At 41.8% G+C, this 23,490-nt stretch overlaps 1 protein-coding gene across 4 annotated transcripts in view; it reads left to right on the top strand.

Annotated features, from left to right (window-relative positions):
- fhod3b (formin homology 2 domain containing 3b) overlaps positions 1 to 23,490 on the top strand; it is an 81,710-nt gene that overhangs the window by 55,107 nt on the left and 3,113 nt on the right. For 2 of the 4 annotated variants that reach the window (XM_035672077.1, XM_035672078.1), the window contains exons 6-24: positions 7,414 to 7,508; positions 8,500 to 8,611; positions 9,385 to 9,479; positions 10,266 to 10,409; positions 10,590 to 10,837; positions 12,331 to 12,462; positions 12,606 to 12,776; positions 13,892 to 13,954; positions 14,951 to 15,061; positions 15,235 to 15,369; positions 15,709 to 15,759; positions 16,643 to 16,827; positions 17,536 to 18,102; positions 18,190 to 19,109; positions 19,819 to 19,977; positions 20,717 to 20,899; positions 21,868 to 21,987; positions 22,869 to 23,030; positions 23,138 to 23,328. In XM_035672077.1, coding sequence (XP_035527970.1) covers positions 7,414 to 7,508; positions 8,500 to 8,611; positions 9,385 to 9,479; positions 10,266 to 10,409; positions 10,590 to 10,837; positions 12,331 to 12,462; positions 12,606 to 12,776; positions 13,892 to 13,954; positions 14,951 to 15,061; positions 15,235 to 15,369; positions 15,709 to 15,759; positions 16,643 to 16,827; positions 17,536 to 18,102; positions 18,190 to 19,109; positions 19,819 to 19,977; positions 20,717 to 20,899; positions 21,868 to 21,987; positions 22,869 to 23,030; positions 23,138 to 23,328 — 3,844 coding nt within the window. The remainder of the gene's footprint in view (positions 1 to 7,413; positions 7,509 to 8,499; positions 8,612 to 9,384; positions 9,480 to 10,265; positions 10,410 to 10,589; positions 10,838 to 12,330; positions 12,463 to 12,605; positions 12,777 to 13,891; positions 13,955 to 14,950; positions 15,062 to 15,234; positions 15,370 to 15,708; positions 15,760 to 16,642; positions 16,828 to 17,535; positions 18,103 to 18,189; positions 19,110 to 19,818; positions 19,978 to 20,716; positions 20,900 to 21,867; positions 21,988 to 22,868; positions 23,031 to 23,137; positions 23,329 to 23,490) is intronic. The other 2 variants (XM_035672079.1, XM_035672080.1) reach the window with 2 other exon arrangements.

Below are 23,490 nucleotides of genomic sequence, written 5' to 3'. Positions count from 1 at the left end.
CAACACTGTAGGGATAGTTCACGTGTAAATGCTTTATAAAATATACAGCCATGTAAGCATTGCTTTATAATAATCAACAGATATCCTGTCACATATGATGGATGGACTGAGCTCATAATGTCACTAGTATTTCCAATATACCATCACATAATAGAGTGATATTTTATTTCTCTTAATTTAGAATCAGGATAATTGTTTTGTGTAATACTCAGACCCTGAATCTGAAGTTCATTAAATATTTAATGGAGCGTAACTGAATTCTCCTCTTGCTGGTTTGACCATTTTGCTGAGCATAAAGTGAAAACCCAGGCACCGCACAGTTGTGTTAACAGTGGTGTTGGAAGCTGTCATTGGAAACAGTGTGTATTGTGTTGTCTGGCTGTGTTATAGGTCCTCTGTTCTAGAGGGGGGGGGACCTTTACTGTGGCCCATCGTCTGGATAAACATTTCCATTCTGTCTGGGCTGACTTAAGAGGCTTTTCTGCAAATGTATCGATGTATATACCGGTTATTATACGTGCATTAACTTCCTTGTTTGTGTGATCATGCAAGAATGATGCATAGGAGAAATTGAGCAAATGCCCTGTTAAATCCTCAAGGATGAAGGATATTTGAGAGGGAAAACACAGGAACTGCTGACACACAAATGTGGACGAGTGTTGTGTTTGCTGCGAGAAGGAGATCTCCAGGAATGCCCTTGTCGTACCAATAGAAACTTGAACTCCTGGTTTGTAATGAGATCCCATGGGAACACGTGCATGTTTTCCACCCGATCTCCTGCAAATCTCAGAGCCAGACACCGCTCCTGCTGCCCCTTTGTGCAAAGCTTTTCAATCCGAAAAACATTCTCTCACACGTGCATGATACCACTCTTGTACTTTGAAAGGTTAATTCATTCACACTTCCTTTTTAATGTGTAGGTTATGTTATGATCCAAAGGTCTCTCGCCAGGTTGCTTCATTGTAAAAGTATCCCAAAAATTATTTATCTTGCTCACAAAGTTTTGTCCCTTTGAGAAATTTCGCCTTCACCTGTTTGAGACAGAAATGACTTCCTTTGTTTGGAGGAAATTTAGGAAATGAGGGCCACACATGGTTTCAGCCTACAACCTCTGTCTTTGCTCCACTGGCAACATTTAGTCTCAGCCTCCAGCATGGCCTCTCTCTATTAAATTAAATCGCCAGCTTCCAAATGGACTGACATACTCAGTGCTGCACTAAAACATACACTACTGTATACTCCAAAGACTGTTTTTATACTGTCTTAACACCCTTTACCTACATGTTAACAATTAAAAGTTGCAAGTTGAGTTTAAAATGTTCAGACAGCTTCTAACAGAAGAGAAAAACATCACCCGTTGTCATGTTTTTAGTTAAGCTAAGAGCCTTGTTCCTAACCGGATATGTCCCACCCTGTCCTCCCCCTGTGTCAGACCCCGCAGACCCCGTCAGATCCCCCTCACATGAGCAGACCGCTTGCATCTGAACCCAATTCAACCCCACCTGCCTGACCTATATTCTGCCTCCTCTTTTTTCTTCTCCCTTCATCTGTAGATGTTTTCAGGCTTAGCAAACCCACTAGCAGTGGAATTACAACCCCGTGCTGCAGTTTTACTGTAACAGAATTCAGTGTACAAGCCAATTATATTATAAGAATGTTTGATTTGGTTCATTTCTCTAGCTGTTATTTTATCATCTCTGACCTTGCTGTCTGAGATACATAAACTATAATTTGGAAAAAAAATAAATCTTTTGCAGTAATGTAGCACGCAGGCAGATTGAGTGAAATCCTCAGCGTTCGAGTGGGTTTTTACGGCTGATTCCTGCAAGCTGACTGTTTTTTGGGACTGAATTCAGCATATGGCTGGCCAGAACCAGAGCGACTCATACCCCTACTCTCTTAAGAGCAGTAAGAATTTACCGCAGCTCATCTTTCAGTTCAATTTACAAGTGGGTGGATGTCATGTAGTAGCTTTCCTCCAAAGTCTTCCCCACTTGGATGGGATGGGAAAAGCTCATCTGTTGGCCATCCCCCAGTAGTTCACTATCCTAAAATGATTTTCTCAGTACAGACCTGTAATCCATCAGCTTTACACTATTTTAAATACAGAAGAAGTATAAAATATAGTACATGGTTTAGCCTTTTTATTTTCCTTGCAGTGTTATAGTCGACTCAACTCACTGTGCTCTGCTCAGCACTGCAGTAGTTCATCAGGTCCGCAGTGCCTGTAGAGCTTGCTCAGCCAAATACTGGAGAGGCTCCCCTGCCTAACTTCATGCTATTGTTCCATTAGGTTTGTTTGTTTGTCCTTAGGGAATTTGTTTGGGCTAAGGCCCACAGTAAATTGTGTCAAATACTGGCAGACATGTATTCAGGACTGAAAATGGAAGCATCCCCCTATTGTTTTACTGTATGGGGCTCAATGTAAGTCTGGCAGTCAGCTCGGTGACTGGAATTGGTCTGGCAGAGGCAGTTTGTCTGGCTCTAATGGTCTGGGTGATTAGCTGAATAACAAATAATATGTAAACCATGAACATGTCTTATCCAGTTTATATACAGTAAGAGCTGTTTAATTGACCTGAGTAATAAACTTTTTATGGCAGGCAGACTCTGAATGAGAGGCAGGGATGCAGTAATGTCAGTACCGAAAGGAAATCAGTCAGCTTTTAATTTTCCACTGTTTACTTTAAATGAACTTTCTGAATTATTCTGAAACGTATCAGAAAGGACAGTTCTTTATAATGTTCCACTAATCAGTATTTTTTAATTAACAATTAGTTAATTAACATGTGTAATGTTAACGCTCTTCATGGTAAGTCTTCCCCCATCTCTGCAGTCCCCTTTTCTCTGCAGTGCTTCATATAGTCTTTCAGCACATTGTTTTGGTTTTACAGCCTGTAACTTTACAGGTTTGCTTCACTCTCACAGCTCTTATCAACCTTGTTTCCAGCTACAGTAGACAACTGTTTACAGCAAAAAGTTTTGCAGTAGAGACTAAAGAGTGAAAAGGAGACTGAATGTTGGACTTAAATTTGTCTAATGGCCAGAAACACAACTCAAAATTAATGCTAATGTTTCTCCGGTTCTGCTGGATGCGTAGATAGGCATCTAATATAACATGTTTACCATTAACTACCTAATATTCCAATGCTGTGTTTGGCTGAACTGCCCCCAAGTGGCCAAAAAAATCTAAAAAAAAAATTCTACTTAAATGTTTACTTCAGTAAGTGACATAATGAGGTCTGATCCTATATTAAACATTACATTAAAAATTTATGTCTCAGGCTGGTCCAAATAGTTTCTGTTCTCTCTGACGAAATTATTCCTTCATTTATGTGATGACTCACTATCAATAATGACCAAACTGTGAATTCACAGGTCAGTGTTGAGTCCCGTCTGTGTGTCTGCCCATATGCTCCCAGAATCCAGTGCGGACAGTGTTGGAAATTCAAATCATTTACTATAAATAAAGTGACACACATGAACAAGAATCTACATGATATAAGTCTTTTCCGGACTTTGCAGTAAAGCACGTCCAGCTCACGTGGGCACAGGGAGGCACATTTCAGACCTGAGTGCTGTTCCCAGCTAAAGCAGAGCATAAACAGATAAGAGGCTCTAAGTTGCACTGTATAGGATGGAGATTTGGCCCCTATCCCGAAGTCCTGGTAAAATAAATGTTGCACACTGACAGACAGTTTGGCTGACCCAGTTTTAATGAATTCCAAATTGTAAATGAAACCAAAGGGGGCAGAGTGGTGAGTGCAAGGAGAGTGAACAGTTTTGTAGAAGGGAAGCTGTTGAGTTGATTTCATGGATTTTCATAGATAAGGGGGGTTTCATGTCTAAGTAAGAGTCAGTTGGCTTGTGTTGGTGCTGCCACCCAGACCTCAGAGTGCTTCTCACCTTGGCAGTGGTCAGGGAGCAGCCCTTCCTGCACATTCCTGGGGCTGTGGAAGATAATTGCTGTGGTTTATGTGAGGGAGAGGCCCCCGGAGAAACACTTCCAGCAGACCTCAGAGTTACTTAAGTTTTTACTTCTCTCTCTCTCAGAGTCCTGGTTCAGACACAGGAACGGGGTCTGTGTCCTCCACACAGTGGGTCTGTGGTTCCCTTCTGCAGCTTGATACCATTCAAATGTTCTGCTTACTTATAAGGCAAGCGTATGTATTGAAAGAAATTGGAGTGTGGGAGTGCTGCGAAGACGCCAGGCTGCTCATTGAACACTTCCAAGTTTCTTTTTTAGCTAAATCTTTCCTCCTCGGCTATCCTTTCTCATAATGGCTTACATTTATATTCTAATCACTGCGCTTTGAAGGAAGCTCATTGTCTGCCAGCTTCTCATTACGTGACATACATGCAAAGAGACTTAGCGATGTTATTGCTGTACTTTGTGTGAGGTATTGTAGAGCTGCTCATGATTACTCGAATGGAGGCGCACATTTTTGGCCCCGGATCAGTGTTTGAAGTGGAGGGTGTCCTGTACAGACTCAGCACTCACATGTTCTTTTTATTAACCCTCTTCCAAAGTTATCGATGACTGTGTGTTGTAGAGTTTAAAAACAAAACCCAGGTTCTGGACTCACGGTCTCAGCTGCCCACAAAGGTAGAAGACTGGAAAAGGTATGCCATAGTATAATGATTTGATCACACTTTTAAAGAGCAGTTTCATGACTAATTTCATCACAAGTGTGTGGAAATAAGTTCCGTTTGTTCACAAAGGTGATTGCTTTGAGAGTAATTAGATGTTTCCTTAAAACAGTTTCTGACCAGACTCTGAAGGTTGCAGTTTCCCATAATGAAAGGTAATTTTATGTTTTTTAAAACAGTTACAGTATCGTTTTACCTAACTGTTCACAGGGTAACTATAGTCCATGTGGTTTCTGGTACTCAAAGTTGAATTGTACATAAATGGCAGTTGGCATTGAATAATTCCATGAAGCAGCAGTTTTAATGAATCTGAGAGAAAAGATAATGATTGTGTGGTTTCTGGCGTGGTTCGTAATTGTTTGAATATCATATCATTTCTGTATCTTAACTGCTCACTAAATTAAATTCACATACGATATTAGACATTCGTTCAGATTTTATTTTACTTGGCCACATGCTAAAGTTAAAAAAGCCACCCGTAACCTACCGATGATATTTTTAATAATGTCCTATGATAACATGTCAGAATGATCTAAAAGTCATTTCATTTTGTGGTTGACTTTTGGGAACAATCAGTAACGTCTCATCTGTCAGCAGCTGAACATTCACGTTGTGTAATGACACTTTTAAAAGCCTCATTAAGGCCACCTATCTTTTCTCACCCCTGTTTTCAATGGACATTCCTCAAAAACTCACCAGATACTGTACACAGGTGCACACAAGAGATAAAAGTCTGCGCAGCGATGATACTGCGGGTCAAACATAGGCTACCGATTTGAGAAGGAGTGTGGAGCTCATTGCTCATCCAGCAAAAGTCACAGCTGTTTGTGTCTGTGTATAAAGAATTGCTGTGAAAAGTTGTTTTAGCCACTTTTTACATGCTAGTTTAGATCTTTTTTTAAACAGTAAATCCCAGCAGGAATCCATTCTGGGCTCAGTAGACCAGCTGTACATCATGTCATTACCGCTGTCACTCATCTGTCAGCAGTGGTCTCCCGTACAAAGTGGCGTAGTACCAGGAGAGGGTGACACTCTGGCCCGTGCTGACTGAGGGGGTTAATCATGTTTTCATAAACACACTCTGATGTGGTCTGCTTTGATTCGCCATATTGTCCACACGGCTGACTGCTGTGACACACGGCTCTGAGCTCGCAGCAGGAGAGGACTGTTAGGAATGCTGTGGCTTGACATGTTGTGAGTAATTAACCCTGATTGATAAAAGATGAACTGCCGCTGCTTGCTGCAGCAGTGGGCCCGTCAGCACACACACACAGACACTCACATGCACTCATGCACTCATGCGTCCACCCACACACTCTCACGCACCATGCACACACAGCAGCTGCACCTGGGAATTTTGGCTTATCTACAACATATTCACAATTTTCATGCCCCTCTAGAGAAGAGGGGAGGAAAAATATATGACAGAAGCTGCAGCCTCTCATCACAACATGTCAAAAGAAACTGTTTTAAACACAGCATGAGGAGATGAGACGGTACTCTTTTAAGTAGTTCTCAATAAGTCTGTTTAAGAATTTTATCAAGTTGTTGGTCAAAGATTAAACAAAGATTAGCCTTTTTTTTTTGCATTTTCTTCTTCGATTTTGTCAGCTTTGCAGCCCACAGAGAATTTTCCAGCTACTCGTACATCTCTGAACTTGAATTACACGCCTCACTTTTGTCATGTTTGAAAAAGACAAGAATTCCATGACTTTTTCCAAGAAATTCTCATAGGTATTACCCCCCAAAACCACAGATTTGCCAAGAAATAGTCAAACAGGCCTTGCAAAAAGTGTTCCACTTTCAATGTGTTCACATGTTTATGCTTCAGCTTCTCTCCTTGTGTCAGTTAATGTATCACCTCAAGTTGCAGAGGGTTCAAGCTGAGCTCATCCTGTTGCTGCAGTCTTCTGTGTGAATGCATTAACTCCCTATGTGTGGATGACTACTGATATGCTGTAAAAAAAAAAAAAAACAGTCTACATATTTAAAGGGAGCTTTTGTCTGTTCCACTGCTGTCCAGCGGCGTTTGTCTCCCTTCCCCCATCTCCGTCTCCATCTTAACAGAAGCCTTACACTTTTGCAGCCCCCCATTGAGATCCCTTGGCTCTTATTATGTTCTTATTTATGTATCCTGTTACAGATGGAAGTCATGTCAGCATCCACTGAGGCACTCTACTCAAATATTTTCCCTTCAGTTGTGCCCACTGACTTGGGGGATGAGTGGACGAGTGCTGTTTTTCTTTTTAGGCCTTCATCTAATTGTTGTGTTTTTTAAGAACTTTACAATTCGTGTGTATCTTTGCTTGTTTATGAATGTATATGTAATTTCCACAGGAGAAAATTATCCGAAAAGAATTACGTTTTTAATCGTACCCATATGACAAGGTCCTGTTAACAGACATATAGAGTGGGCTGACGTCAGTATGCCAGGGTGCACTGGGAGTTTTACTTAATGCCCTCCTAATAATGTTATTTTTTTGTTATTTTTCAATTTTCTGTTCGAGATAAAGGGGGATTTTTAGGACTCTAAAGCCAACCTGGTAACATTTTGTAGGTAAAGTTTTACCTGCTTTGCATAGCTAGTGCTCCAGTGAGATTCATGATCAGTGTTCAGACACCAAACATTTAGAGAGAGCATTTATTGCTCGTCTAGCTCTTTTGAATGCTGAGCATGACAAATGTGATGGTCAGTTTTTAGTCAAAAGAAGAAAAACAATGAAATGGCAGATGATTAATCAACCCCGATCTCTTTCTTTCCAGCTCTGGGTCAGATAATGCTGTACGTGGATGGGATGAACGGCCTCATATCTCACAATGAAACGGTCCAGTGGCTTTACACCCTGGTTGGATCCAAGGTAAAGAATATGGACATTAATTTTCACAAGACCTCTGCCCACAGCCCACATAGTAGATAAACTGTAAAATCAACTCAGTAACCCCATCTGTGCTCTGACAAAGAATTGAAATAATCACACATGCTCTGAAACTGCTTTGTCAACAAGGAAGCAGAGCTGTCACTGTGGTCCCTCGGCCCTCTAGTGGCCAGATCTCAACATGTGCTGCATATTTACAGCAGATGAGGCAACTGCATTGACTCTCCTCTCTTTCCCCATTGTTTTCTGTTCTTACTAATTACTTTTCTGCTTTTCTGTGTAAATATTGAAATATTTGGCATCCACCTTGCTTTCTTTAATCAAAACCCTGTCTTCCCAATCATTTAATCTGGCAAATTTCCATTGTCAATAGTCATTTGACGATGATTATTGGGGTGTTGCGTGTCCAGTCGAAGTGCTGATGTGGAAGCTGTTCAGAAGTGTTAAATTAAATCTGACTGTTTTGACACCACTTACATGATGTTGATTTTCACTCTCAAGCAAATTAACATTGACTGCTTTGCTGTGTTTCAGGCCTATTAATTCCATCTCTTATATTTTCTCTCTCCTTTTCACATTTTTGGAGTGTAATTTTTGGCTGGTTTGTTATAACCCAGATTTTATTTTATTCTGTTTGTAGTCACTTTTACCTTTGTGCTTCTTTCAAACTACTTGTGTACAGAACAGTGTGTTCCCACAAGCTGTTAAATTTCTATTTAATATTGCCTCAGCGTCACACAAGGTTCTTATCTAACTTCTCAAGACAGCTCAGACAGGAAAAGCTGTTAGAAGACAATATGATGCCATTTCTTTGTTGGAAGTTCAAGGGCTGGCACACAGCGCTCTGTGTGAAACAAACAAAAAGAAAAAAGTTTGCAGTTGAAATTAAACGGATTGTGTGTTATGTGCTGGGATTTAGGGGCTGGTGCCACATTGGGATTTCTTTGTTAACTGTATTTTTCTTATTTTGTAGTTCCGTCTGGTGGTGAAGACAGCCCTAAAACTGCTGCTGGTGTTTGTGGAGTACACCGAGTCTAACGCCGCCCTACTCATAAAGGCTGTGAATGTGGTTGATGCCAAAAGAGGTAAGAGCCCAGACTAACCAGCCAGCAGTGAACAAACTGACTGATTGGCTGTCAGTTATTCACCTCAAAGTGATTCATATCAAACATGTAGATAGGGAATTTAAGGCAAAACTCTACAGATGCACATATTCAATCCACTCTTTAACAGAAAATAGTGTATGAGGTGCTATTACAGTGATTTTGGGATATTAAAGTTCATCAAAACTGCTCCTCAGCTGACTGCAGATCACAGTCTCCTGTTACACAGTAGTCAGATCAGTTTTCCTGAGCAGCTTCCTCACCATGCATAGAGTAAACCTTTCTCATAGACTTCAACTCCTGTCTGCAGAGGGGTTCAATTAACTGCCACTCTAAAAGGCCCCAAATTGTACTGCGGCGTACAACGGGGGATTGAGTGTCAGTGTGCAGGGGTTGGGTATCCCTCTGTCTCATCTCCGTCTTATCCCGTAACTTCTGCTGTTGCATAAGAAGCCTAAACCTGATCCCCAGTCTCCTGATGAGAAGGAGATGGACTTGACCCTTTCCGGCTGAGACACTGGTCTGTTTTTCACTGGAGATCAGGTCGCCCTTGCTCTGTCTTTCCACTGCCACTTTTCTAGAAGAAGACTGCTATCGTTGTATTTATCCTACTGGAGCCATGAGATGATAAAACAACTTTGTTCACTCCTGCACCCTGTTGGAACTGCAAGTTTTTTATGCCTTAAGATGAACAGATGGATTAGTTATCAGTTATGCATGTAACTGTCTTGTGACATACATTGTTTTGCATGCAGGCACAAAACTGTGGTCAAACGTCATGGAGATCCTGGATGAGAAGGATGGAGTGGATACAGAGCTGCTGGTGTATGCGATGACACTCATCAATAAGGTCAGGGATTGAATACGACATAGGGTTGGCAGCCTCCCATATGCATCATATATATATATACATACATATTATTTTCCCTGTAACATGTTTCCTGGTTTACAGTATTTTCTTCTTTTTGGGTCTCTATCTTTCAAACCCCTTTTACAGATTGTGTTAAAATGTAATCCGAATCTGGAGAAAAGTCTGTCAGTGTGTAAATGCTCAAAGCGCAGCAGCATTGTTTCCAAAAGAACAGAAAATGTGATCAGGTTGATTAAATCAGGTGCAAATTCAATCTGTATGTTGGGATTGCATTTGTGACCCAGATGAAAACGTAAAGGCTGTCAAGCTTTCCGAAAAACAGTGCAATCTGATCCATTATAACTCCTTTTGCTCCCCCTTATTAGGTGAAGGATTCACTATAGTAGTTTAGAACAGCAGCAATAGCAGAGTCCTAAAAAAATACCTTAATTAAAAATAAGTATTGATTGTACACAATCATGTACTGTATATAATGAACCTACTCTGTTTTTCATAGTGCACAAGGAAAATTTGATCCAATTACACTGGAGTCAAAATACAGACAATATAAGCAGATTAAACACTACAGATTGATTTATTTATATAGCATATCTAGTTACATTTCAATACAAGGTTTAAACAAAGCGGCCTTAGAAGTAATTTTACTCCCTTTCTCTCTCTCTCTTTATTGTACCAATTATTTTGTTTCTCTCACAGTTAATCTAAATTGCAAAGACAAGGTTAGAACTCATATTGTGTGTTTTATTGGATGTATTTGTGTTTCAGACTCTGGCAAGCCTCCCAGACCAGGACTCATACTACGACATGGTGGACTGTCTGGAGGAGCAGGGCATCGAAACCATGGCCCAGAGACATCTGAGCAGGAAAGGCACTGACCTCGACCTCGTAGAACAGTTCAACATATATGAGGTCAGGACGCCTACATGGCCCACATTATCAAATAACACCTAGCCTTGATGTCATGTTCATAGGCATGCGTGTCTCACACGTCGTAGGTCACTTCACTTCTCACATATATACATGAAGTGTGTACCAAGGTACAAACATGCAGTTTATTTACTCAGTTTCTCCGTGATGCCTTTGATCCAGATGACTCTCCGCCACGAGGACGGAGACGATGAGACCCAGCTGCCCCCCAGCGTCCGCAAGGACCGCAGACGGGCCAGTGTCGGCGGCACCAACGAGAAGCGTGGCCTGGAGAGAAGACGCAGCCGGAGACATTCGCTCCAGAATAGCAGAGGCCACGCTTCTGCACCAGCATCCCCGAGCAGCTCTCACACTCATGCGAGCAGCTTCCTGCCCTTCGGTGGCCAACGCGTTGAAGACATCAGTGAAAGGTGAGGCGGGGGGGAAGGAGGACGGAGAGAAATGGAAAGGTGGAAAATATTCAACAGAAGAAAATAAACTTTAACCTTGCTTCCCTTTCAGCTTGAACTCAGTCTGATCCTGGTTTTAAAAGGTTCAGCCAGGAGGGGGTTGTTTCTGTCTTGTATATTTAAAGCCCTGAGAGATAGCTGCAACTAAAAAGGAATCACAAATTAATCCTGGGTCCATGAAGTATTACTCTGTTTCACAGGAAACAGCCTGACTGCAAGTGTTGTATTATATTTCAGTCTTGGAGAGATGCGTCGATTCTGTCCCGAGCCAAAGCAGAGAATTTAATTATATAGTAATTTAAAGAACGGCAAAGAGGAGACTGTTGCTGAGAAGTGACATTTAAATTAATTTTCCCACTGTCAAAGACATTCTTCTGCCACTGATGGAAATAGGAAGCTTCTGTAAACACATGATAGGAACTATCTGCTCTCTGTCTCATGCTTCCTTTAGTGAGAGTGCATTAAACCTCACAGTGCAATCTGTTTTATACACGACAAACTTTTGTGACTACACAAACTCGCAGAAACCACAACTGGTGGCAAGAAGCAAATTGCATTCTTGTTTAATTGTACAGTAGCTTGGACTGTTCCCTATAAAAGCACCAGAAAAACTTGGACAGTTCCTTTGTATGGAAATTTTCTTAACCTTTTATCCTACTTTTTATTATAGGTCATGTGTCAGAAGACGGTCATTCTTTTAAATCACCACTGATGACTGATCTTTCCTGGTTTCTCATAATTCAATCCCCTAACATTAATAACAAGCTTTTTTAAGAACCATATGCACCGATGTTCCTGGTAGCACTCAGGTCTTAAGGTGTACTTAAACTCAGTCCAGTAGGTCATATGATACCAGACTAGCTTCTTCCAGTTTACCACAGGAAATTCGAGCTGCCTTTGAAGATCACCGTTTTCCATATTGTTAATGAAATCCAGACAACCAAGAGGGATCCAGATAGCCAACTGGCCTCAGCCTCCTGTATGACAGTGTATGCCAGACTATCAGTTCAAACACACAAGCTGTCTCCTAACAGTTTTAAAACTGTTATTGAGTTTAATCTTTTTCTCGTCAATTCAAATCACTGGGAGATGTTTTATATTTGTTGTGTATTATTGTATTAATGCTGCCATAGAAATTGCACTTGAATATAGTTGTAACTGTTGCCTGGGCATATCCATTTCTAATATTTTGAGACTTTGTCATGAAAGACTGCTGTCAAAGCCTACTCGTATTCTTGTCCATCTTTAAGTGGTTGTTTCCGCTCTGCACTAATACTTCCTCTTAATGCTTTTTCGACAAGCCTGTTTTTAGTGTTTGTCATTTCTGTGTGTTGTCTCTTCTGCTTCCTCTGCTCTGTGTTTTCATATTGTCTCTGTCCAATTTCTCTTCCCTCCCGCCTGCCTACATCCTCCCTTTCCTCCTTTCAACCCTCAAACCCCTCCTCTCACCACAGAGAAGAGGAAGAGGAAGAAGAGGAGGAAGAGGAGGAGGAAGGAGAGGAGGAGGAGGATGAGGAGGATGAGGAGGACGAGGCAGATGATGAAAGTCATCCAGTCACTGAGTCCTCTAGACAGGGTGCTCACAGGTATTTTTAGCCAACTGTAGTTTTCCAAGCGTGATATAGTTTCCCCATTTTCCACATGCAGTATCTCCCTAGTTTTTCTTCCATTTGAAAGTATGATTATTTTCCTCTTTCCTTTTGGACTCTCTTGTATTTTGTCATCCTAGTGTGGCTCCAGCTGTAGCAGACACTCCTAACATGTGTCTGAACTTAAACTGTATGGCCAACATCCTCCCTAAAGCCAGTGACCCTGAAGGGCAGAGAAAATATCTCAGCGCCAGGACCAGGACGTCTTCTCCTGTGTCCGTCGCACCTAGAAAGAGGACCCTTAGTCCTTGGTGTGTTCCTCCCCACCCACCTGACTGTGTCTTCCCCACTGCTCTGAATAGAGTGCCAAGCTCTGCACGCCCTCAGTGTCATTCTACCCCAACCTCACCCCCTTCCCTTTCCATCCGTCCCCTGACTTCAACTAGAGCCAGGTGTCTGTTGTGGCCCGAGGAGAGTGAGAAGGGCACTACAGGTAGAGGTGCCAGGTGCTACAGTTCCTCTACATGTTTTACGTCCAGACCATTACACCTCACCATGTGGAAACACACTGTCCATCACCGGTGTCTGTCTCTTTGTAGCTCTCTGTGCAGTTAGCTAAGACACCTGCAAGCATTACAAGAGTACAAGCTGATATAGTCATTATAAAGTTTAAAATATTTCTTGATAAATTGCATCCTGTGAGGTTATTTGTGTTGGACATGCTGTAGCTTAGTTCCTCTCTACATCCTTCATCCTTTAAAAAAATGTTTTCTTGATCCTAGCGGCCAGAAACGCCTTTATTTCCCATCAGATGCGATTTATGTTGCATCTATCCTCTCCAAAGACATTCTGTACTAGAACAAGGAAAAGTCATAATTAATTCCTTTTCTCAGTTGCTGCAAAGCGTTATTTTGTAAAACTGCTCATCTGTCTTTCATTGTGGCTCTGCACCACAGTTAATCCAGGACAAGTCAATAAATTAATTCAAAGCATTAAGGAATTCAGAATATTTGCATGAGCCACAGCCACTGTCTCTTAGTTGTCCATGTTTCTGCAGCAATATAAAAAGGATAGGCGACCCAATCTGAACAGGCACAGCATTTCCTCAACATATAGTATCCCTAATGCCATCTAAGCGTAAATAATTCCCTGTTCTCAATGCAGTAGACACTAAAAAAAAGAAAGCCTCTAAATCTGCTTTATTTATTGGGATTTACAGTAGTTTTATAGTTGTCTGAATAACACACTGAATCGTTAAGACAGACAGAGATATTGTCTTGCCCCTGTCTGCTCTTTGTGGTCTTGCAGCCCTCCTACCTTCAACTGCTGTCTCACTATCTTGTTTGTGTGACTAACACTTAATTATTTAATCTTCGGGGTGCCTGATCTGACTGTTATTCTCTTTTTTTCTCACTTCCATCTTCAGTCTGACAGATATAAACAACTCTCCTACATCTTACACAGCTAGAAAGCCCTGCTGGGCTGAAAGGTAAGACCAGGATTTAACAGGTCAAGTGTAATCAGAGTGTGCAGGGACAGCAGTTGTATGATGGCTCTAAGGATTTGTGATTTTCATTTAATAGTTTCAGAGAAAGTTTTGTGTTACACACTAACACTAATAGTGATTGATTCAGACATCTTTGTTAAAGATCCAGACATATATTATGGAAAACAGCCTCTTTGGAACAATAATGTGTGTCTGATATGTTCTGCAAATAAAATAAATAATTTCCACATTAATATCTTTAAAAATAGATTTATTCCTTCTGCCTCATTAAAAGTTCCAGAATCTTTTTCCTGCTGGACACAAGATGTTTCCTTCTTCACAAGTCCATCCTCAGTGTATGCACACTAAAGTTTCTCCATCACACTTGTTTAAGTTGCGCACTGGACCAGGATTGACTATTTGTGATGTCATAAATCATTCTTGTAGGCCCCGCTCCTTAAACTCTGATTTCTGATGAGCACAGAGAAACTTTCCACTTTCCACAGATGAATATGAAAACATCCTTCTACTGTCAAACTCTGCTCGTACATCAACATCTGCACAGTGAAGCTCGAATATCCAACTGTAGGAGCCAGAAGAAAAACTTTTTTTTGAGTTTTTATTTACACATGAGGTGTTCAAGCAACTGTTCAAGGTCAAAATGTCCACGATTTACCAATTACAAGGCCTCTAACAAAAGAGTAGGTCTGGTGGAAAGATCAGTTAATAAAAGATTGCCCCCATGTACAAACACAGATGACCAATGCACCTGTAGGTATCCTTCAGAGCTTGATGGCATTGCTTGCCTTACAGGAAAGCTGTTCAGATGCCTAGGGAGAAGTTATAGTCATTACTCAGTGTAAAATGTCAGTATGACATTGGAATTCACTTTGCATTATGTCACAGATTCTTTGAAGTGATATTCAGCCTTTTTCTGTCTTTCAGTGGAAAAATGTCTTAGGGGATAACAAAGCATTTATTTTCCCCTTCTTTTAACAGAATCAGTGCCAATGGCACTCCATACCCTGGCAGGCACCAGGCTCCTACATCACCCATCCATCGCTTCACTAGTTCAGCAACCTCCACACCAGACTCCAAACCAGTTGACAGGTTGGCATCTCAACTTTTTCCACAGCTAATGCAGAACATTTTGTGGATACGGTTGATTAAATGTTAACTCAGCCCATCTGTAAAACTCCTATTTGAACAAATGTGCAAATAAAAACACAGATCACTCAATTTTAATAACTTTATCACATTTGTTGTTTCTCCTTGCCGTGTAGACCTGCTTTAGGGGGCTTGCTGTCTTCATCGTACAGGCAGCATCAGGAGTCTCTGGCTGCAGAGAGAGAGAGGAGGCGCTTGGAAAGAGAAGAGCGTCTGCAGAGAATCGAAAGAGAAGAGAGGAACCGCTTCAGGTTAGTCTCTCACCTTTGAATCAGACAAAACATCACATGTCAGAGAGAATATATTTTATTACTTTGTACTGTACAGCCAAGACATGTTGGCATGTGTCATTTTATAGAGATATTCATAAATCTCCTGTGAGTCTGATGAAAGCTGGGCTGTCTTTCTTAATGAGGATCATTAGATATAACTGAATCATGGCAGAGTCTGCACAAGCATATGTTCTGCTCAGTTGTCCTGTCCTTTTTGTTTGCTTTCTTTGTACTTACATTTATACATAATATGGATACAGGTCTTAAATTGCCTCTTCATCACTCTCTTATCTCTCTGTTTCTGTCTTTCTGTCTCAGTCGAGATTATGTAGACAAGAGGGAAGAAGCACGACAGGCCAGGGAGGAAAGGTGAGTGTGCTTTATTTCATGGGTTCACATGGATCCACAATAATGCTGCCGTTGTGAAGCTAGATCAAACAACTGAGGAGGCTTGTGCATGCTTTGAGATCCTGTTTTACAATTGATAGCAGATGGAAAGTCAGTTGCACCCAGCCTAAAGCTGAATTATAGGTGTCAGAGCCCCTTAGGCCTGCTCAACATTAAGACATCCCAAAGTTAATAGGACAAGTGTGTAATTTTGTTTCGGCATGGATGTGGTCCGCTTATCTCCCTCTGACCATGGCTGTGTGTCTGTGTGTGTGCAGTATAATTTATAGCTCAGTCTTATGCACTCACTGTTTTTACCCCTGTGAACTGTAAAATTTAAGAAAGTGTAAACACAAAAATGTTACACCGTACTTTGGCAACTTTAACAAAAGCAGGACGTCATTTGTCATCATTCAGTCCCTGTGTACAGCTCAATTTTTCCTTAGTTACCCTTTAATAACAAACATGTCATATTTGTTCACAGCATAAATATTGACCCCATGGCTATTATTCACTAAAGCCTGACTGAATCTTTCATCACTGTTGGAGGAAGCCCTCATGTGTTTTTAGAATGTAATTCTTTCAGGAGCTTGCATTTTTGATTTGCTTGGAAGGCTTGTTATAGAAAGAAAATGGTACAAACCTCTCTAATTTTGAGTAACATTTTCACAACTGTCATTGAGTCATTCACTTTGAGAAAATAAATCTAAACAATACCAGTTTGCATTCCTTTGCATGTTTGCATCTGTTTATACCACAACTGTCAAATGACTGAGACTCGAACAACTATTGACATTTAGTTCAGATCAGCACGTATCGACACCACAGTGTGCAGACATCTTCAAGCTCCATTTTGTTATTGCAGGTACAAAGCTGTGGAGAGGCTAGCTGCTGAGGAGTTTGAACGAGAGCGCCCCAGAGCGCCAACAAGAGGACGGACAGAAATCACTTTGTGTTTGAGTCCCAATCCTGCCAGCCGCTCAGTGTCCCGCTGTACCACACCTTCATCCATCTCACAGGAGGACACCGTCACTGCACACCAGACGTCAGGTAAATGGCAATCACCAACCATTTATTCATCATTAGTGCCTAAGTGATATGCACATGAAAGGACTGCATTGTTGGCTTGTGGAGCTGGCAGAGACAATACTGGCTGTTAGAGCACCTGCCACACACACTGGGCTTTGCATTAAACACTTTGTTGCACAGAAATTAGATTTAACTGCACTTCTGGTGAAAGGGGTTATTGAGAATAACTCTAGAAATGCAAATTAAGTGAAACTGATATTTTGAGTGTGTCTAAAGAGAGTGAGAAGGAGGTGGAGGTGCGTTTAAACAAATATCTAATTTTCCTACTTTTGAAATGGCTTTATAGAGGTTCTGATTAAACATCCTCAGAAGGTAATTTGTCATAGCTGCAATCTAAAAGGCTTTTTTCTTTTATAATATTACACTTTATGTTTCTAAAATATACTTTCGATTCAAACCGGACTTTCAGCCACTCACGTTTAATTTTACAGTGATTTTCTATGGTCATGAGCCATGGTAACATGCTTTGTTAATTACTGCTACAGTCTGAAAATGTATGTTGGGTTTAGACAATCTCTCAGTTCAATTAAGGATATGTCGGGAAGCAATTTAAAGCTGTTTTAATTATAAACAAAGAATGTTTCTGAAGACTATCAGATAATATAAAGGCACATAACCAGAGTACTTAAAGTAACATTTTCTTGCACGATGTTTTGATTTCTCTTCCAGGAACAGAACAAATCTCAGAGCCAAACCTTGACCCACAGACCAGGACCAAAAGTCCAGCGCCAGAGTTAACAGTATCAGAACCTTCCCCCACGCCTCCCCCAGAGCCAGACGAGCAGCAGACTGAGACAGAGTCGCCTGCAGAGACAGAGGACGTTGCTGAGAGTCAGTCTGACCAGAATGTGTTGGCAGAGCCGGCATCCGATGAACAATCCGGCATGGAGAGTGAAACGAGGCAAGAGGAGGAGAAGCCTGAGGAACAGAAACAGTGCGTGGATGAAGTAGTGGTAGAAGAGCAGGTAGAAGAAGTGGAGGTAGCAGATGTAGCAGGTGTGAGAGAGCCAGATGTCGAGGCGGAGGCGGAGGTGGAGGCGAATGTCGAGTTTGAGTTTGAGAAGGAGCAGACGACGGAAAGGGATGTAGAAGATACTGTACTGCTGAGCGAGAAGGAGAGACAGAACGAGGAAGTGAATGAAAAGGACAACTGCTCTGCATCCAGCATCTCCTCTACCAGTAGCACTCTGGAGAGGGAGGAGAGGGAGGAGAAACTCACCAATGACATTGAAGCAGGTATGATTGATGCTAATTTTACTCACATACTTTGATAATCAACTATGTATATTTCTCTCACTGTCTACCCTGTTTGTGCATCAACAGGCCAGTGGACACAGTGCATTAAAGACGCAGATGTGAATGACCAGTGCAACAAAATACTCAACAGCAAGCGCTTTATGCTGGACATGCTCTATGCTCAGAAGACAACTAGCAGCGATGAAGGGAATGTAGCAGAAACGGAGAAAGAAACATGTAAATGCGAGAAGGAGACGGAGGTCAGTGACTCCTCTGTGGCTAGCTTGGCCAGCAGGATCTCCACACTGGAGGCTCACAGACAGGCCAGAGAAGAAAATGTGAAAAAAATGGAGGTGGGACATCTGGACAACCAGGGCAGTGTCCGAGCAGTGGCGGAGAAGTTTGGAGATTTGGTCAAAGGTCTGACATCTCCTCCTGAGGTGGAGGCCTCAAAAGAACAGCAGCAGACTGACAAAGCATCACCGGCTGCCTCACCGACCTTACCCCCTAAGAAAGAGTCGGACTACATCTGGGACCAGCTGATGGCCACACCCAGGGAGCTGCGGATCAAAGAAATGGACTTCACGGACCTGAAGGATGAAGATGACGTGGACATTTTAGATATGGACAGTGTGATGGGGTCAGGGGACCTGATACCACCACCTCCCCCTCCGCCATGCAGTGCTACCCTGCCACCACCTCCGCCCCTGTTCGGCTGTCCCCCTCCTCCTCCCATGCTTGGTAAAATGATGCCCCCACCCCCGCCATTCATGGCCCCTATCCCTCCGCCCTCCCCTCAGCTGTGTCGAGGGGAGATGCCTCTCTTCCAAAAGAAGAAGAAGACCATCCGCCTCTTCTGGAACGAGGTGCGTCCCATGGACTGGCAGTGTAAGAATCATAAATTCTGTAAGGAGTCCCTCTGGTCCAAACTGGAGCCAATTAAACTGGACACATCCAAGATGGAGCAGCTGTTTGAGTCCAAATCCAAGGAGCTGCCTGTCACAAAGGTAACTTGTGTTGCAGTATTACTGTATACTTTTGGAATTAATTTTGCAGTCCTGATTTGTCTCAGTCTTCAGCTGCTTTCCGGCAACATATCAGAAAGGATCATTTTGTGAGTTTGTAGTAATAAATTAACCATTTGAAATGGGTGAAACCCTTTTCAATGGTAGTGAGAGGGGAAAAAAACACACATTAAGGACCTCCTTAACAGAAAATGTCATTCACAAAATAGGACCGAAAAGTATTAAAAATACTAAACTCTTCACTAGTGTCTCTGTACATTCATTAATTTGTAGTTTCATGCTCCCAAGAGGATACAGTTTTATTTTAATGACCCCTCCTGTAGCAACACCCTTAGGTGTCCCATGAGTGTCTTACTGTAACAACCTTTCTGCAGGCAACACCCTCAGGCCAGACAATAAGTGTTTCATGCTCACCAGAAAATTAAAACCTTTAAGTGACAACCCTGTTGTCCTTTATACCTTTTGCCCTACTTCAAATCGGAATCATAGAAACTGACTCGTCATTCATCCATCTAAGAAAAAAACATTATGAGAAATATGATGAAAGCTCACTTCTGCATTTGTAATAAAGGCTGATAGGTCAGGTTTTTTGACATATATTTTTGTTTAAAAAATTAAGAACTGCTTCCACTACTTGAGATACATGATCTAATATGCAACACTCAAGCCTTGATTTCTTGATATCTCATAGAAGGCAGCTGTTGATGGCAAACGACAAGAAATAATAGTCCTGGATTCAAAACGCAGCAACGCTATAAACATCGGCTTGACTGTCTTACCTCCTCCCCGCACCATCAAGACCGCTATCCTCAACTTCGATGAGTACGCACTGAACAAAGAAGGCATTGAGGTAAGCACTTTAAGGAGATTCTGTCTTAAGACACATTCTGTATCTAAAATGGTACCGCATATTATAAGTACTGTCTCGTCCATCAAATAAAACCCATTCAAGCTCCCTGAGTCCAAAATAAACATGGTTTTCTTGAATGATATTTACTCAGCAAACCAAAATACGCTGATGGATTTCCCCAAACAAGAGAAATTTAACTCACATAGATGGGATGGCCCACAATGTTCACATATCATGTGATTTTCTGGCTGCGTGGCTGGCTTTTTGGCTGTTTCCATGTAATTAATCACAGCGATGATTAAAGGTTAGCTCCGCATGCATATTTTCAGCTCGTTTTTAAAACCATACCATAGACGCTTGAAGGACTTCACATCAGCAGACAATGATAAATGTTGCGTCCCTTTGGTATTATATAACCTGTAGTTTTCAGAGCTTCTCCTTGATTTAATTCTCAGCAGAGAGGAGTATTACTCTCCACCTTTTGTCTCTGGAGATATTTTCAGCCAGACAACACAAGCAAGGTCGAAAGTTCAGATGTCACACAAGTTTGTGGGAAAAAATTGGAAACATCTCAGATAAACAGAGATAGAAAAGTCAGAATCAATGTGTTTCCTCTCCCTGTCTTTGATTTACTCCCTGACATATTATGTAAAAAAATGTTACTCTTGAAAAAGTTTTGACATGTTGACTTGATGGATGATCCAATAAGCCTTTTCCTTTCCCTTCCTCCGTCTCCTAGAAAATCCTGACCATGATCCCCACGGAGGAGGAGAAGCAGAGGATCCAGGAGGCTCAGCTGGTCAACCCTGATATTCCTCTGGGCAGTGCTGAACAATTCCTTCTCACCCTCTCCTCCATCACAGAGCTGTCTGCTCGCCTGCAGCTGTGGGCATTCAAGATGGACTATGAGCTTATTGAGAAGGTCAGACACATTTCCTGTTCACTTTAATCACATGCAAAATAAATCCCAGATTGGAAACTTGGAGAAGTAAAACAATCAAAAACTTTCTTTACTTTACAGTACACAGGCTTTTGTGAATTAGAGGAATGGTTGGACATTTCAGAAAATACACTTATACGCTTTGTTGCCAAGAGTTAGATGAGGAGATACCGCTATCGTGCCTGTATGGTGAATAGCTTCCTAGCTTGGCTTAGTATAAAGAATGGAAACAGATGGAAAACAGCTGGAAAAAGGCTAGCCTGGTAACAACAAGTGAACAAAATCTGCTTACCAACACCTCTAAATTTCACAGAAGTGACATGTTTTTTGTTTCATTGTTATCGGCCAGCCACAGTGACTGGAGACTAGCTGTCTCCCCCTGTTTCCAGTCTTTATACTATGCTAAGCTAATCGACTGTTGGCTATAGCTTCATATTTCCTGTACAAACATGAGAATGGTATTGATCTCCTTATCTTACTCTTGGCAACAACGTGAATGGGTGAACTGTTTCAAAGAGCCTAAAAGAGTAGGCCTCTTCTAGCGATTATGCAGTACCAGAGATATCGTCTTTTTCATTCCCCTCATGCTTCTTTATTATCAAAACCTGGTGCCTATACTACCCACAATGCAATTTGAGCACAGACAGTTTACTCAGAGATTTGTGTGTGTTATGCCAGTATAACATCTGATCTAGCTGCTAGCCTCAAGCAGACATGAGGGCCGAGGCTACAGAGATCTGGTAACCGCACTTCTTTCTAATTCCACAACCCCAGATTTTTTGCATTTTCAATCCTGGTAGTCAACCAACCCTGACTCGATCACTTGAGGTAGTTTATCAGACTTCACGCAGCTCCCTCTGCAGCCACAAGTAGTAAATATTATTACTGTAATACCATCAATAGTAATGCCTTACTGCCCAACACGATTCTTGACTCTATTTCCATGCTAGGAAGTGGCAGAGCCTCTGCAGGACCTGAAGGAGGGGATGGACCAGTTAGAGAAAAATAAGACACTCCGCTACATCCTGACCACGTTGCTAGCCATAGGCAACTTCCTCAACAGCACTAATGTGAGTAACCCTCAAAGACATATATAGCCTAGAGGTTCCTCTTTTTTCACTTTCTCTCCCTCTGTGTCTTTTACTCACTTCCTCCATTTCCTCCCACGCTCCTCCTCCTCCTCCTCCTCCCCCCAACTCACCCGCCAACATATTTATTTGGCAAGGATAACAGTGGACTCTCTATGTGTTGAAGAATGTGCTGCCTGACTGTCTGCATCAGGCACTGTCCTTCTACAGTAAAAAGTTGTCAAAGCCTCTGCTGAACCTGGCTCTGTCTGTCTGAGAGGAAAAAGGGAGGTTGTGTGTTTTCTAACAGTTTGTGTTTGTCTGGCTGCTTGTGTGTGAACTTGCATCAGTGTCTGACTGACTGTTTTGTTTGCTTTTCTACGGTCTCACTTTGTGACTTTTTGTGGCCTTGCGTGTGCCTTTGTGAGCATGCATCTGTGTGTATGTCCATGTATAAGTGAACCTCTGGGATATGAGAGCCAGAAATGCAAACGGGAAACATAAGTCATCAACATCAAAACAAGTAGTTCCCGTAAATAATGGCTGCATTTATATTTTGCAGTAAGCCATTTAAAACTGGCAGAAGAACAAGGGAGATCCTGTTGGGATTATGTCTTTCATGATATGTTCTGGCTTTTTTTAGCTTCACTGTGGTGAGCAGAACAATCGGTCGGGTCTGAAGTAGATTGTGGTTTCTGATAATCACCAGCCTAATGAATCTACATATCTACTCGGCGCACTCCATTGAGCCCCTTTTTCCGACTGTGCCAAAAAGGAAATTTACTGCAATTTGCTCCTCGAGTAGGGGCTTTTGATTTTTGATTTCAGACAGTTGTTTCCGTCCCACGTTCTGACTGTGTTGCTGTGCATGCATGCATCTCTAGGCTAAAGGCTTTGAGCTGAGTTACTTGGAGAAAGTCCCGGAGGTAAAGGACACAGTTCACAAGCAGTCCCTACTGCACCACGCCTGCTCCATCGTGGTCGAGAAGTTTCCAGACAGCACTGACCTCTACTCTGAGATAGGAGCTATCACCCGCCTGACCAAGGTTAGCCTTGTTTTCTTTCTTAAAAACAATTATAGTTGGTTATTAGTAGCAGCAAGTACAAATGCCACATTCATTAAAGAGAGTTCTGTCTGTGGTACTGTTGTCAGGTGGACTTTGACCAGCTTCAAGACAATCTGGCCCAGATGGAGCGAAGGTGCAAAGCATCATGGGATCACCTCAAGGTCATTGCAAAACATGAGATGAAGCCAGCATTGAAACAGAAAATGTCAGACTTCCTTAAGGAGTGTGCAGAGAGAATCATCATTTTGAAGATTGTACATCGAAGAATAATCAATAGGTACGTAAAGATGTAGATCAAATGACTCCATGCTGGATATTGTCACTACTATTGGTCACTAGTAATTCAGTGGTATTTATAACCATTTGTAGCATTTATGGCAACTTTGTTTCTGCTAAAGGATCTCTGTACATTGATGTGATGTTTCTCTATGCGTCTGCA

Source organism: Morone saxatilis, unplaced genomic scaffold (assembly GCF_004916995.1).
Source record: "Morone saxatilis isolate NCDOM2014 unplaced genomic scaffold, NCSU_SB_2.0 Contig24, whole genome shotgun sequence".
Taxonomy (NCBI): Eukaryota; Metazoa; Chordata; class Actinopteri; family Moronidae; genus Morone; species Morone saxatilis.
The sequence above is the reverse complement of the archived record's forward strand: the minus strand, read 5'-3'. Positions and strand labels throughout refer to the sequence as shown.